This window comes from Lactuca serriola, chromosome 7, assembly GCF_051521515.1.
Source record: "Lactuca serriola cultivar US96UC23 chromosome 7, Lser_US96UC23_V15, whole genome shotgun sequence".
Lineage (NCBI taxonomy): Eukaryota > Viridiplantae > Streptophyta > Magnoliopsida > Asterales > Asteraceae > Lactuca > Lactuca serriola.
The window spans coordinates 32,424,953-32,442,116 of NC_136414.1; the positions used below are offsets into that span (position 1 = coordinate 32,424,953).

General features: G+C 29.8%; 2 protein-coding genes across 2 annotated transcripts; one reads left to right on the forward strand and one right to left on the reverse strand.

Moving 5' to 3' along the window:
• Window positions 1–6,058: 6,058 nt before the first annotated feature.
• LOC145063850 (protein FAR-RED IMPAIRED RESPONSE 1-like) lies at window positions 6,059–7,587 on the reverse strand. The gene is made up of 4 exons (XM_079011422.1): window positions 7,479–7,587; window positions 6,852–7,240; window positions 6,702–6,763; window positions 6,059–6,062 (listed from the first exon to the last, which is right to left on the reverse strand). Exons 1-4 carry the CDS (start codon window positions 7,585–7,587, stop codon window positions 6,059–6,061), a joined length of 564 nt encoding a protein of 187 aa, XP_078867548.1.
• A 5,401-nt stretch (window positions 7,588–12,988) lies between these two features.
• LOC145062038 (sodium/calcium exchanger NCL2-like) lies at window positions 12,989–16,106 on the forward strand. The gene is made up of 7 exons (XM_079009652.1): window positions 12,989–13,426; window positions 13,978–14,175; window positions 14,249–14,430; window positions 14,527–14,645; window positions 14,736–15,006; window positions 15,229–15,528; window positions 15,628–16,106. The coding sequence occupies exons 1-7, from the start codon at window positions 13,129–13,131 to the stop codon at window positions 15,868–15,870; spliced, it is 1,611 nt and encodes a 536-aa protein (XP_078865778.1). The 5' UTR covers window positions 12,989–13,128; the 3' UTR covers window positions 15,871–16,106.
• The last annotated feature ends 1,058 nt before the right edge of the window (window positions 16,107–17,164 follow it).

Below are 17,164 nucleotides of genomic sequence, written 5' to 3' on the forward strand. Positions count from 1 at the left end.
TTTCGATCCAGCAACCTCTTTTCGGTCCTAAAGCTTCGTATTTGGTCAAAAAGCCACGTATTCGGTCAAATACCCTCGTTTTGGGTGAAATACTCTCATTTTTAGTCTTGAAATTTCGTTTTCGGTCTAGAAATTTTTGTTGTCGGTCAAGGTTTTTTTTTCGGAAAAAAATTTGACTTTCAAATTTCACTTTTGACTTTCAAGTTTGACTTTTAAGGTTTCAAGTCAAAGGGTATTTTTCTTGTCTACACAATCAGTTCTATTTTTGATAAACTATTCTTTTTGGTAAATAATGAGTTCTTCAATCGCCAAAGTAAGTGAAAACTCATGCTCTCAGTTCTGTGAAGCTAAAATTAAACATTATCGTGATCAACATGAATTATTAATTAGGGAAATTGAGGACCTTAAATATGAAGGATACACTCTCAAAAGGCCCAAAAACCATTAAATGAAAAATTATAGGCCAAAACCAAGGACTTTAGAAAATTTCAAGCAGAATATAGCGATAAATGTGAACATTATGATTATGCTCAAGTAAAGATTGCCAGTCTAACTATCGAGCATAACACATTGAAATGTAAGTTTGAAAATGCAGACTTTAATTTTAAAAAATTTGATGTGTCAAGTAAAAAGGTTGAGACAATGATTGAAAAACAGTTAAAATTTAAAGATAATCAAAATAAGGGTCTAGGGTATCACAATGTTCCACCTCCCTTCAATGATAACTATACCCCGCCCCTTGAAACCAATGAGATAGAGACAGTTGCTCAATATGGACATCTCTATGTATCAATTTCAATTGAGGGTGAACAATCTGGTCCCACTAGAAGTGTTGAGGTGAATGATTATGATACTTCTACCTCAAGTGCAGAGTAGGTCACAATGCAAGATATGCATGAGCAGAATACAAATAATTCTTGTTCTGCTAATAATGATTCAAAAACTCGTGATGAGGTGAACGATTCTAATGCTTCTACTTCATGTGTAGAGAATGTAGCAATGTAATATGGGAGTGAGCAGAACAAAATCAATTCTAGTTCTACTGAAAAGGTTTCAAAAGCCTGTAATGATGATACCCCCATTGTTGAAAAATCTCAGCCACAAAAATCTGTCAAGCAGTCTAACAAATGTTTTTGTGCTTGTGCTTGTGGAAGTTCTTCGAAACAAAATTCTGTTGGACAAGGACCAAATCACAATCTGATTTATATGAAAAGACAGACTTGCTTTAACTGTGAGACTCTCGGTCACAATGCCAGAAATTTCCCACATCGTTTATATGTTCCTTACGATGCACAAGGTTGGTAGAACATGCCTAGAGGGAGATCTTCCAAAAGAAACCCTTCAAGGTCACGTTCACACAATGGTAACTGGAATGCTAAGAAGGGCAAGAATCAATCTCCCAAGGACAAGAAGGGAATGTCTAACAAGAAGCCAAATTCAACAGATGGTTATGTTAGATCAAGATCGATTAGATCGAAGTCATCTCGGAGGTCGGTTTCAAGTTCTAAAAAGAGTGTTGAGGCATCCATCCGGTCAAATGTTAAAACTGACTATAGATGGGTAGCAAAGGTTCATACTCCTAAATCATCAAATGATTCTAACTCTTCTTCATCTTTTGTGTGTGACAAACAGGATATGTCATGGGAGAGAGTATATTGTGTAGATGATAAAGGTCAACCTAGTTTCAAAATGGAGTGGGTTCCTAAAAGCAACTAATCATGCACTCTGTGTCAGAGCAGCTATGGAGGAATATCATCAGACTTCGGTAAGTTGATAGTGGCTGTTCCAGGCACATGACAGGAGACATCTCTCAACTTCACAACATTCATAACTTTAGTTAAGGGTATGCGTCCTTTGCGGAAAGGAAGAAAGAAAGGATCACAAATGGGGATCGTATTTAATGGCGTGTTGAATCTGTTAACTTTGTTCTGGAACTGAAAAACGGCTGAGGCTGAACATGTTGCTGCATATGTGTGTCGTTCTTAGATCATCTAGATGCAACTTAAATTGTTGAACTATGGTTTGAGTTTTCTTCTTGATACTTCTAAGTTTTTCTTAAAATGATTCGTTTTGAAGACAATTTTTTATTTGCACATTTATTTTATTTCGTTTTTTCCTCATGCACAAATTTAGGGGGGGGGGGAGATCAAAATACAAAAAAAATTATAAAATCAAAAATACAAAAATATGTTTTCTTTCGTAAGTATCTTAGGAAGTCATATGAAGTTTAGTGCTAAAGGGCAATATGAGATGTGTGTAATGCACTGAAGCTGAATTGTTTAGACTATGTGTTCAATGTGTTGGTAGGCATAAAGGATTCAAAATAAAAGGACTAGATAAAATTGACAATGAAAGGACTTGACAGTGTTGACTCATCTGGGCTTAGATAGTTTCATTTGGACTGACCATACGTCACTTGGATAGATGGATCAGTGAGATAAACAAGGGAGCCTACAAGATACATTAAAGTTACTTATCATCTATAACTATGGCTCAACACTTCTTCGATGTACGAACTTATGTCCTTAATTCTGGTGCTGATAGGGTGGCTGTGGGGTTCTGATAAAGTAGGTCTGTGTGAAATTGTTTTTCTTCCTTATGCTCTATGTCAGTCATATGTTGCCCCTTTGCGTGATCGGAAGATCCGACCTGGGACGCAATATATGCACCTCTATTTTTATACATCTCTATCGATGTTTCTCTCTATTTATCTATGTCACTCATATGCTGTCCCCTATGCGTGATCGGCAGATCCGACTTGGAACACAACATATGCAATTTTCTATCTCTTTATCCCTCAATCTGAGTTAGTCATATGTTGTCCCCTCTACGTAATTGGAAGAGATTCGACCTGGGGCACAACATATGCATCTCTATATCCATATTCTCTCTCAAATAATTAGGCACTCACCTAAAGTAAAGAGTTCTTTGGAATTCCTTGATTGCTAGGGTATGTCGTGAAAAGGGGAACACGTTCTAGTGCACATAAAATTGAATTAAACAAAAGTTGACTGTAGATCTCGCTGTTGAATTTAAGTTGACAACAATATCCTTTGTCGTCGTCAGCTAAACGGTCTCTTAGGAATATAGTCACAAAATTTTGTCACTTTTGATCTGTTCAACTTACGTATATCATTTGTGTTTAAGTGGACCACAATATTGGTGATTGACCAGAGCTAAACATGCATGTGTGTGCTGATAAACGATATTGAATTGCTTGACAACTTTAATCCCAAAAGTTTATGTTTTGTACATTTTGTATCTTAGTTTTGTCTTTTGTTAAATTTGTTCATATTTTTCCTCTATGCACAAATTTAAGGGGGAAAAATTTTAAAAAAAAAAAAAAACATAAAATTTAAAAAAAAATTCCAAAAATATGTTTATTTCTGTTTTATTTTTTTTTCAAAAAATTAAAAATCCAAAAATATTTTATTTTGAGTGTATATTAATATTATTTTTATTTCTTAGTTATTTCTAATACGTGCTAAGTTTATTTTTACTTTTATTTTTTATCTCAAAGTTTTGTTTGTCTTAAAAGTGCGCATTCAAAAGGAAGAAGAGACTCATGGAGACTGTATCGAAATTTCTGAGCAAGGAGCAGAAACTTGGAAAGGAGTTGATGGTTATTACACGCCAATCTATTTTCACAAGGAATTGTAGGATTGAAACTATACAAATTGTCAATTAGCTAGTATCTTTCAAAGAGCTGTCGTATTTAAGTTAACCTGTTCAATTAAAAGTCTGAAATTGTATATATGTCATGGCACCAGGGAGATGCACCTCGCAAGGCACGATTATCGTTGAACGTGTCGCCAAGGACCAAGTTAACTTGTTAACTTGAAAAAATGTATTGAGATCAAGAGAGTATTATATGTGAGTGGTTATTCAACTTGCAAGGGAATACATCGTAAGTAACTGTATTTTATAGACATATTCATATATGATTATTATATAGATAATAATGTATGACATTTTGATTATATATTTGCAGAGATCTGGTTGTCCAGACAAAATATGGTCAGGTAACAGAAAGAGCAGTTATAGAAAGTCTATATGCAAACACAGAGATTTTTGCAGAAGTTTTAGACACTTGGACTGATTTAATTAACCACCAAGAACTAGGAAAGGATTTCAGAAATTCACCATACATACTTTTCTTGAAAGTTGAAGTTTATGTAAGTTTGTGATCTAACATCAATTTCTTCTTTATTAATAAATGAATATACCAATATGATGTATTCATTTATGAATATTAGATTTATTTACTATCATTTAAGATAATTATGTTTATGCAACTGAAATTCACATATGATTATTAGAAAATGATGTATTCATTTATGAATATAAAAATAAAAAATAAATATCTTTAGTATATACTTATGATTAATATACCAAAATGATGTATTCATTTAGGATTAACAACTTACTAATCCTTTACAATTATATTGGTTATAGAATGCTTATGTATCTTCAACATTGTCTAATAAAAAAACGTAAGAAAATTTCAAGGAGAACTTTTTCATGACAGCATTGATCGGTAGAAAAAAATCTTGAACATAAAAGATATTGACATGCGCACTATATTAATTAAACTTGTTTTTTTATATATATTTTATCAAAAAAAATACTTACCATTATATACATAAAAAACATGTATTCTTTCTAGTTGTTAGAAGTGCTCACATTTTGGTGATTGTCTTCAACTTAAAGAAACTATCAATTGAAATTCTAGAAAATAATGCAGTTGAGGAGGATTATGAAGGGAAATATGGATTACTATTGAAACCTTTGGTAAGTACCCAATTCACAGCAATGTATAAGAACCATTTTATTACATATCTAACTTTTATTTTATTTAATGATCAGAAAAATTTGTTTGTGAGATACTTTACAGAAATAAACCATTCAAGAGCCAATGTCATCTCAAAAGAAAGCATCATACCCCAACGACTTGAAATGCCATGGATGACAATTAAAAACAAAGTTGATTGTGGGGTCTTTTTAATGAGACATATGGAGGCCTATATAGGACAGTCAATCTCAAAGTGGAAACCAGGTCTTCATAAAGAAAGTGCAATTCAACAAACTACTTTAGAGAACCTCAGGAAAAGGTATGCACACCGAATGCTAACTACTGAAATTAACATGTTGAAAGCTAAGGTGTTAGATCTTGCTGAAAAATATCAAAATGTGGAATTCAAAGTGTGTACCGCTCATGCATACAAGGCTATGCAAACAATTCAAAAAAGGTTAAAAGAATATTGATGATTGTTTGTGATGAAGTGAGATGGTATAGAACAATTTGTGTTGAAGTTGAATGAATATGGAGGACATGTAAGATGAGTCTGTGAAATAATTTTTAGAGGGTTTGTTAAGTGTTATTCAACATCGTTTAAATAATATGTGAAATGCTCATGAACAGGTTTTATTATCTTGTGTTGAATGATTATGTAATAAAAACAAGTTTGCTTATTTATGTTAGTTTTCTATACTCAACTATTTTCAAAGTTTATTTATGTTTACTCATCAATGAATACCAATATGATATATTCATTTAAATTTAATATGTATATAATATGTCTTCAATCATAAATGAATACAAATATGATGCATTGATATATGATTATGTTAGGAGTAATATGTCTGTATAACAAAGTTCAGATATGAATATAACTTATTTATTAGTAAATTAATAAACAAATATGACGTATTCATACTTGTATTCATTTATGATGTATTCATTTCTGCTAGTTTTCAATTTTATTTAAGTTTATTCAAAAATGAATACCAATATGATATATTCATTTACCTTTAATATGTAAATAACAATGTCTTCAATCAAAAACATATACAAATGTGATGTATTCATTTATTAATAATTTACGAATAATATGTGTATTTCACATATCAATTTACCATGTCCATACAACTTAATTATTAGTAAATTAAAAAACAAATATGATATATTCATTTTAAAATAACATATATTTCAAATATCAATTTACCCTATCCATATAAATCTGTATTATTCATACATGAATATGATTGTTTATTTTTATTATCTGCATATATTCATAAATAAATAGAACCAAAAAACTTTAAAAAAAAAAAAAACAAAAACCTTAACTGTCTTTTGTTGATTGAGCAGCTGCAATTCTTACTGGACATGTATGTAAGTTGTAAGGAACTCGTTTTCCATATCATGAGCACATTCTATGTTCTTTTTTAGAATTTTCATATGTTGTTTCACCTGCACATGGAATTCTTTTCTTGATTTCAAAACCTTTATTGCTTTGAACTTGAGCAACATGAATATTAATCTCATTTGGAATAGGAATAGAAACATTTTAAACAAAATTTACACATTTAAATTCATATAGGAATACTCATATATAAACAATCATATATAAGTACTCATATATGAATATTACATTCTAATCGTATACAATAATTCATATTCATATAAGAATAATCATAAATAAAAATTCATATATGAATCATAACATTGTAAATATTCATATAAGATATTAAATTCATATATGCACATGTTCTAACTTTAAAATGATCAGAATATTCATATATGAATATTCTCATATTCATATATAAACATTACATTATTCATAAAAAACTATTAAATTACCTTAAATTCTCTCATATTCATATATAAACATTATATTATTCATAAAAAACTATTAAATTACCTTAAATTCACTTTAAAATTCGCTTTCACTGTTTTGTTGCACAATGTAAACTTCTCACCCATCTTCAATACCAACATACGAGTATATACATAAAAAAATTGTTTTATATATTTCCTTTTGCACCTCAAAAAATAATGTACTTGTATAAACTTTCGATGCTTGTAGTTCTATTTCTCGAGGTGTTTCCATTTTATATGATGCTTTCTTTGATGCCTTATCAAGCTCTCGTTCAGTATTCCTTTGCTTTTGAATGACAGTGTTGTAATTCATCATGAAATTCAAAAGTAAATTACCATTTTCTGAGTAGGTATTAAAGAATGAATTCATACTCTTTGACCTCGACGTGGTCTTTATCAACCCACACATTGGAATATTGTTAAAATATCCACGTATCCATGAATCACGTTTTGTAAAAATGTTTTTAAACCATCTCGTGCCTTTAAGATTGAATTCCTTCATAAGCAAACCCCACTTCACCTCAAAGACATCAAGTTTCATATTAATGTCCCAAACAAGCTTCGAGAATCTTTTTCTAAAGTCTATATTCATAAATAAACATCTGATATATGTATTAAAACAAAAATAAATAAACTTCTATATTTATTCATAAATGAATAAATATTAATAAGTAAAATAATAATAAATATTCATAAATGAATAGACTAATATTGAAAAAATTACTATATTCATCTATTAATAACTAAATACTATGTAGCATATTTGAAATATATTACAATAATACTTTGTTTTTCAACTTCTTCACTATATGTCACATACATAATCGGTGATTTGAATTAGAAAACACATTCACAATAGCTTGTTTTATTGCAGCATCTTGATCGGTTAAAACAAGTGTTGGTTCTTTCCCAAGAGTTTTAAGAAACATTTTAGCAACCAAGAGTAGGACTCAATGCTTTCATTGCTTAGCAACCTCGTTCCAACAATAACTGAATTTTTATGATGGTCAATAGCAGTAAATGAAACAAAAACCATTCGATACTTATAACACAAAAAAATATGTTCATTAAATTCATTTTTTGATGTATTCACAAGTGAATATAAAAATACTCATGTATGAATACAGTTACATTATATTATTAAAATAATTTCAATATTAAAAACTTAACATTAAAAATAAAGTTAAAATATTCATATATGAATAAGCTATAAAAAAGTAGATAAAATACCTTACTTGTTTATTCGGAAAGTCGCATCAAACGAGATAACATCACCAAATTCATTATAATATGCCTTCTCCATTTCATCAGCCCAAAACATAGAGTCCAAAACATCATCTTGACATTTAAACTCAAATGAGTAATTTGGATAATGAGTTCGACGGTCATTCATTGTGCTTACTATCATTTGGGCATCTTTATAACCTATAATCCTATTGATATCTCTCCTTCAAATTTTATAGTCAACTACTTTGGGCTTTACAAACTCGTACTCACCTCTCAAACTTTCCCTTAACTTATGAGCCATAGTTGGACCTATTTTTGACATGGAAGCACACACTATAAACTCTTTTTCTAAATATGATATTTTCATCGCTTTTTTAAATCACTTCTCTTTTCAAGTGGATAGTTGTGAAGTTCATCAAACTAAAAAAACTTTATAATCTAGAGTTCCATACACAGATTCAAATATTATCTTTGCTTGACAACTAATAACTCTTGAATTTGAATTTTGTTTCCTCATAACACCACTTGTAACCAATGTGTCACAATATTTATTTTTCTGTTTGCTACCAGGATTACATATAACATGTATCTTCTTTATAATCTTGTTATCAAACCTTGATTGTGTGCTCAGTCTCACATCAAAACCACCAATTTCAGCATACTCATAATGCATTTTGATGGCTAACTCTAACGATTTGAAGATTAAACATTTAAATTGAATAAACTGAATAGGTACATCTGGCTTATAGACATGTTCTCCAATTACATTACTACAACTAGGTGAATGCCCGCGCGTTGCGCAGAAGTAACTATATAGTTTAAGTCTTTACAAATATATGTTTTTTTAAATATAACAATAGCGTTGTTGTTAAATTTGATATAATAATCTTTATACTAAATTGATATAATATATTGATTATTTTGAATTATATGATAATATATATACATCTATTATAACTTCATAATCTCAATTTGTTTGAATGACTTCTACCCGTGACTTACACATGAATAAAATTAAATATAATATATAGTTTAATGTTATTTATAGTTGTTATTGTCAATTAATTTTTTAAAATTTATTTGTTTAATGTTTTAATTTCTATCATTATAATTATTTAAAACATCAAACATTATTTTTTTTATTTTAAAGGTAATAATATAATCATTTATATAGAGTTATTTTTAACTATTGTTATTAAAAGTTATTTTAAACTACTTATTTGGAAAACTTTTAAGAATTATAAATATATATTTAGGAAATATTTAAGTTAATCTGATATTACAATTTAGTTTTTGCATTTATGACTACAATTTATCACTATTAACTATTTACAAAATATTCTTTGGTTATTCAAGTGGAATTGAAATTTATATTTAAGTTAACATTGTAATGCGCAGAAACACGTGTATAGCTGAAGTTTTTATAAAAATATGTTTTTTTTAATATAACAATAACATTGTTGTTAAATTTGGTATAATAGTTTGTATACTAAATTCAAATAATATATTGATTATTTTGAATTATATGATAATATATACATCTATTATAACTTCATAATCTCAATTGTTTGAATGAATTCTACTCGTGAGTTACACATGAATAAAATTAAATTTAATATATGGTTTAATGTTATTTATATTTGTTATTATTGTTAACAAATTTTTTTAAATTGATTTGGTTAATGTTTTAAGTTCCATCATTATAATTATTTAAAACATCAAAAATTACTTTTTGATTTTAAATGTAACAATATAATCATTGATATAGATTTATTTTTAACTATTGTTATTATAAGTTATTTTAAGCTACTCATTTGAGAACTTTTAACCATTATAAAAATATGTTTAGTAATATTTTAGTGAAATTGAGATTGCAATTTAGTTTTAACATTTATCACTACAAATTATAACTTTTAACTATTTATAAAATATTTTTTTTGATTTTTAAGTGGAACTGAAATTTGTATTTATGTTGACATTGTAATGTTATATTTTAGTTAACAATTTAAGCATTTTATCCAAAATGTTCAAAGGTTGTAGCTTTAAACTGATAATGGCTTACATATAACAACATATTAAATCTAATAAATTAAGTATAATATGTTAAAAGTTAAAGACATAACTTTGTAAGTAGAAGTAAATATATTATTTAAAAATTAAAATTTAGTTGACTTATGATTACACTTTAGGCTTGATATTTATTTAACCTTATTAACCAACTTATAATCATTATTAGAAATACACTACAAATTATCACTATTAACTATTTACAATATATTATTTGGGTTGTTTAAGTTAACCTAAAATTTATATTTAAGTTGACCCTATAATGTCATTTTTAAATTAATAATTTAAGTGTTTTATACAAACTGTTCGAGAATTACATCTTTAAAATGATAATGATTTACATCCAACAATATAATAAAACTAATAAATTAAGTATAATATGTTAAAATTTAAAAAACATAATTTTATAAGTAGAAGTAATGATATTATTTTAATATTGAAATTTAGCTTATATATGACTACACTTTAGATTTGATATTTGTTTAACTTAATTAACAAAATTATAAATATTATTAGAAAGAAATTGAAAAGTCATGGGGGTTTCAAATGAATGTGGTGAAAGGAAAAAAAATACATGGGAGTTTCAAATGAATGTGGTGAAAGGAAAAATGCTTCCTTGATAAGTATATAATGATATTGCACATCATCTACTGAACTCGAAGATTCACCTGATAAAAAATTATAAATCTAAATCAATCTACGAATGCATGAATAAAACAATCATATATGAATAAAACAATAATATATGAATACATGAAATTCATATGAATAAAACAAAATTATAGTTATCACACGTTTATTCATATATAAATACATAAAATTCATATGATTTAAAAAAATATAAAATAAAACAGAACTTACTCATATATGAATAAAAAGAAAATGATAATAAATTCAAAATTATAGTTATCACATGTTTATTCATATATGAATAAGCCAACAATTTATTCAGATTAATAGATTCATATGTAAATACATGATAATCGATAAAATTAAAAAAATAATAATAATTCAATAAGTGATACCTTCAAAAAAATGAGTTCTCAACATCTTCTTCTTCACCCTCACACGTCGAAGAATCCAAATCACCCTCAATAAGACTCGAATTTGACATAATAAACCAATTGATCTGTACAGAACAACAAAAACAATCTTAATAGCGATGAAAATCATGATAAAATAAAATAGAAACTGATTGACAACAAAATTAAAACAAAAAACACACACACAAAAAAAGTCGTAAATATGAAAAACATGATTAAGTTCGAATATATCTCACCTCAACGTACAAACGATCTGAAAGAAAATGAAATCAGCTCCGAACAGATGATGCAATTGCAATAAAGATCATATGAACCCGTGATCAATTAAGCAATTTCTTTCACTTCATAGCGTAAAAACAATCTGATTGAAACTTAAATCAGCTCTGATCGGATCCATAAAATCGAAACAAAGATCTCAAACTACAGAACAAAAATTCGATGAAACAACTGAAATACAGATTTGAAACTTCACGATAAACGGAAAGAATACGCGTAATTCCTAACGAATTATATAAAGCCATAATCTTGATAATGAACTCTAATATATCCGATTCAAACAAGATAAAGACCTGATCAAATCGAAAACTGAATACGAATAAGAAAATTGCAATACAGATGCAAAACTTCATGATAAATGAAAAAAATACGTGTAATTGCTAACGAATTATGTAAAGAAAAGAATCTTGATAATCAATTCCTTTATATCTGATTCAAACGAGATAAAGATCACATCAAATCGGAAACTGGAGACAAAGAACTGGTAAGTTCAATCTAAAAAAGTGGCTAATCTACAAATATGTCCCTAATGAAAAAATGACACGCACGTTTAGAGGTGGCAAAAATTGACATGACACGAAACCCGACACGAAATAAACGGGTTTTAGTAAGATATTTCAACCCGTTTAAATAAACGGGTTGACACAACACGACACAAAAATTAAATGGGTAAGGTTATGGTTGAGAATTTCAACTCGAAAATGACCCGTTTATTTATATGCAAGTTTTTTGAATTATTTAAATAAACTAGAAAGATACAAAACCAAAAGCATAAGTAAAAAAACCTTCGAATTGAATTGTTTTGTAATATTCAAATGACTTCGCCGTCTAGATCAAGTTTTCATTTCAGTTTTTTCATTCTCTCCCAAACTACCCAGTCTCTTTCACCACTCTCACATCCTCATGACTTTGTCATCCGTCTCCCTAACTCCCACTCTTTTAATTTTGTCATCTAAACTTGCTATGGCTTCATCTATTTTACCTCAAAACAATTAGTTTTTCATTTTCTCCTACCAAACTCCTATTCTTTCAACATGCTCAATCTTTTAACTTCACATGACACAACATATTTTAAGGTATAACCCTAACCCGAAACCTGACACGAACTCGACACGAAAATAAACGGGTTGACACGACACGACACGTTAATTAAATGGGTCGGGTTAGGGTCAAGCACTTTCAACCTGTTTAGTGTTTCGACACGACACGACACGATTGCCACCTTTACGCATGTTTTTTAAAGGTTTATATGTTAGATAAATGATTGGCTAAGAATGATTCTTCTATTCTCAATTTTTTTATTTTCTCAATTGAATATATATATATATATATATATATATATATATATATATATATATATAACAAAAAATATAAAAGGGTAGAATAGTCTTTTTAAATGGACTAAGGATGTATAATGCAATTTCTTTAAACAATAGGGATGCATCTTGTCAAATTTTTAAAAGTCGGACTGAAAATACGAATCTAACCAAACCATAGGGACCAAAAATGTAATTTACTCTTAACGTAATAAATGGTTATGGTACTTCAAAAGATATGCGATTCAACTTAATTAATAGGTTTAAATATTCGTGAAAATATTTTAATCAATTAATCACAAATCATACGTCAACCATTGCTATATTGAGACAAGCAACACCTATATTTATGTCTATAAATACATAGAAGCATTCTAAAAGCTCATCAAATACTTTCACCTATATATCCTGTTCAATTTCATGAGTTTTTTCTTTAACACCCTTGAATCCTGTCACCACTTTGCTTTCTCAATCCAGCTTAATTAGCTAATTGCAAACACTATTTCTAAGCAGATATTCACTTATAAATCCACGAAGAAAGATGAAAATATACGTGAAAAATGGGAGTTTAATTATTTTCGTGGTGGCTTTGATGGAGTTTTTTGGAAATATAGAGGGTGCAACAGTGACATGCGAACCTAAATATGGGTTCTTACCATGCACAAGCGAAACATGGGGAGCACTTTTCCTGTATATGGTTTATCAATACTTGATGGCTCTTGGTCAGAAGTATGTTTCTGAAGGATCCGATAAGTTCTTTGGTCTTATCGGGCCGGGTATATTTGGTGCAAGTTTGTTTCATATCCTTGCAAACTTCCCTACGCTTTTCCTCGTCCTTCGTAAGCTTCTTTTTCCCAGATTTTTATTTTATGTTTCTTTATGCGAAAAGTTATTATTATTATTATTGTTACTATTTTATTTGTAGGTAATGGTAATATCTTTTAAGTTTTAACATTTTCAGTTGAAACATTATTTTTCTTTCTCAAGTTAATTTTTATATAACATCTCACACGTAACACATTCTAACTTGAACATGTGGCATCCATCATTGAAACATTTAGAATATCTTCAAAATTGAAGAATCATGTCATTTTTAAGAAATACTTACTCATGCAAAATTGATGTTTTAATCGTAATTAATTTGTTTTTTTCTATAAACGTTTAGCTATATAAGACGTACATAACTATGAATACAATTTAGTTGTTAAATTATGTCTTGTGTATTTTATCTTACAAACCTATATAATTTTACTAAGATACTAATAAAAATATATGACAAGGTTTTAGTACTCTCATTCGTCATGCAAATGCAACCCATACACATGGAGCAATGAAAACCGCAAAATAAGAACATATATCGAATAAAAGAAATATGTTAATTGATTTGCAGAGTCAGCATTATCAAGTGAAGACGGAGGTGCTTCATCAACTACTTCTAGTATGAACACGCTAACAGGATCGATGGTCATGAGTCTAACGATAATTTGGCCATCAGTCATCACTTTTGGAAGCTATGATCTTTCGGATGATGATGACGACTCCATCTCATCAGAAGAAGAAGAACCATCATTCTTCAAAAAATTGACAGGTGCATACACTAGTCTTTTACACATTAAGATATATATTAACTTTTGGTAACTTATGTCTTTTTTTCTTTTTAGCATATGGAGTTACAACCGATAATGAAACAAGCTACACTGCAAGAATCATGCTTGTGTCAGCAATCCCTTTTATCCTTCTCCAACTCCCAACAATCATCAATTCGACATCAATAACCCGAGTGATAATTCTACTCACTCTCATCATTGTGTTGTTTATGTACATTACTTACGTTACGTATCAGGTTAGCCTTTAATATTTCAAACTATCGAAAATCTCAATTAACCTTGCTAGGCTATATATATTTCAGTGAAAATAATTCCTTTTAATTTACGTGTAGATGTTCCAACCATGGATAGAGAACAGGAGATCCGAGTATGTGACACAAAAATTTGTCAAGGACAAATTACAGACGTTACTCTCTACAAACGGGAAGCCAAACGTGCGGCTTATTAGAGAGTTAGTACATTTCCTTCTCATAATTCTCTTTAATTTCTGGAACTATATAGAAAAATGATCACGATTGAAAAAATATTGATCGATGTGCAGGATTTATAAGGGACTTGATGAAAATCAAGATGGGAAAGTATCGAAGGTTGAATTGAAAACTTTCCTTCTAGGAATACAATTGCAAACAAATGATGCAACAAAAGATGATCTTGTAGAAATTATTATGGATCGGTTTGATATCTCTGGCGACCAATCTATTGAAGAAAATGAGTTTGTTAGAATTCTAATGAAATGGCTCCGGGAAGCAAGGAAATCCGTCTCTCAAAATGATTATAACCCTCTTAGCTTCTTCGCGACCAAACCTAGTGAGGTAACTTTCTATTTCAGGAAATTTAAGAGAATCTTTTGCTTTCTTTTTGAGCATATATTGTTGCAACTTGCAAGGCCCTTTTGACTTAAAAAAAAATGGTTTAAGATATTGATAGCTTGCATCTAGAGTTTTAATTATCTGAATGCATGCATCACGAAACTTGCCTATTTTCATGTTACTAACAAGTAAAGTGACCTAATTCTTAAATGTTTGTTTATATAGGATGCAGATGAAGAACATCAAAACGCTTTGCTACCTAAGGAAATAATCTCTAAGGCTGAAACTTCGATATTGGAGTTTTTAGAGGCTTTGAGTCTAATAATCTTTGGGACTGTTCTGTCGGGTCTTGTTTCATCACCACTTATATCGAATGTTATGACTTTTGCTAATCATGCGAATGTCCCTTCCTTTCTCATCCCATATTGTGTAGTACCATGTGCCACAAACATATCACGTATCTTATCAACGATTCGCTCTGCAACCCAAAAGACTGAACGAGCCTCATCTTTAACGTTTTCTCAGGTGATTTTTTATGTTAATGCATCTTCATACACCATATAGATGTGTAAAGCTGAAAAGGAATTTGGTTTGACCTTGTTTATTTTGTTGTTTTTTATGCAGATCTATTCAGGAGTCTCCATGAGTAGTATGAGTAGTTTGACGACATTCTTATTAATTGTGTACATAAAAGATCTTTCATGGGATGTATCAGCTCAGCTTTTGGTTGTGATGATAATTTGTGTAGGGATGTCAGTTTTGACAAGTACAAGGAAAGTTTACCCACTTTGGACTGGTTACGTGATCTATCTAATGTACCCTATATCACTACTAATGTTGTACATGCTTACTGTTGTTTGGGTCTAGTCATAGGCTAGTTTAATCTTATATCCACAACTATCCGAATTTTTTTATAATTTTATTTTATTTGTCATTGTATATCAGGTTTTTTCTACTAATTTATTACATTGTTATTTTATGTAATAAATTTCCTCATGTATCATGTAATATTTTAGTGCTACTTCTTTTTTAATGTACGAAAATTTATCCTATAATGAATGTTATCCGTATTAATATCATAATCAATATGATATTGAAATTATTGTTTTGTTGTCGTATGGAAATGCCATCACATAATGAATTACTAATGGATCTTCATAAAACACTACAAAAATAAAGCAATAAGGGCAACAACAATAGGGGCAATATGCGTATTAGGGACGACATCCAATTGGACAGACCGAATATCACTAAAATTGCACATGTTGCCCTTAATGGTGTCACCCCTTTCGTCTATGCCATCCTTATTGCCCGTGTTCCTCTGCTACTTGAGATTCTTTTGGTCCTCGTCACACCTCACACCATTTAAATATGGACCAACAATCTTCTGTCTTCAAAATAGATAGCCCAGAACCATCCTGAAGTATCCATGACCCATCCAAGTCTTCAACACACCAAGCCCAAAACTTCTAATGTGGATCCAGTAAAGCCTAATAGCTCCTCAAAAGTCCACAAAGCCTAGCAACTCAGCAACAAGATAATCCTCAAACGCAACAAGGCTCACAAAAACCCGCAAAACACCTTATGCAAAAGAGAAAGCACTTAATACAATTCAAGATAAAGAAATGATGAAATATGCAATGCGGAAATAACAAAAAGACTAAAAATGCTAAAATAAACAACATAAAAGAAGTAAATAAAATAAACTATCAAACCACCCCAAGGTTAAACCTTACTTGTCCTTAAGCAAGAGCAAGACTAAAATGAGCTCGGTATAAGCTAAGCTAAAAAGGAAAAATAAAGGTTATCATAGAACTTGCTTAAAATCAGTCAACATGGTGAGAGTCGATCATGCATAGAACCTATGTGCCTTCTAAATGTTCCCCACCTTAGAGCCATAAACCATCTCGAATAAACTGAAGTGCGAATAGACCCCATCTGAATATGGCAACCATTAGAGTGTACAAGACATGGGGATGTGCCCAGTGAGGGCACTCTGAATTCTTCAATGCAAACCATAATGCATGGAGGAAAGATGCCCTCATACATGATGATTCTTACATTGTTCAGGCTAAAGTGTATCATAACAAAATAGGGTTTGTAGCATGGACTTCGAGAAAACATCCAGCTTCAGGGTTTTCTCCCTTGTACTATCCTTTAC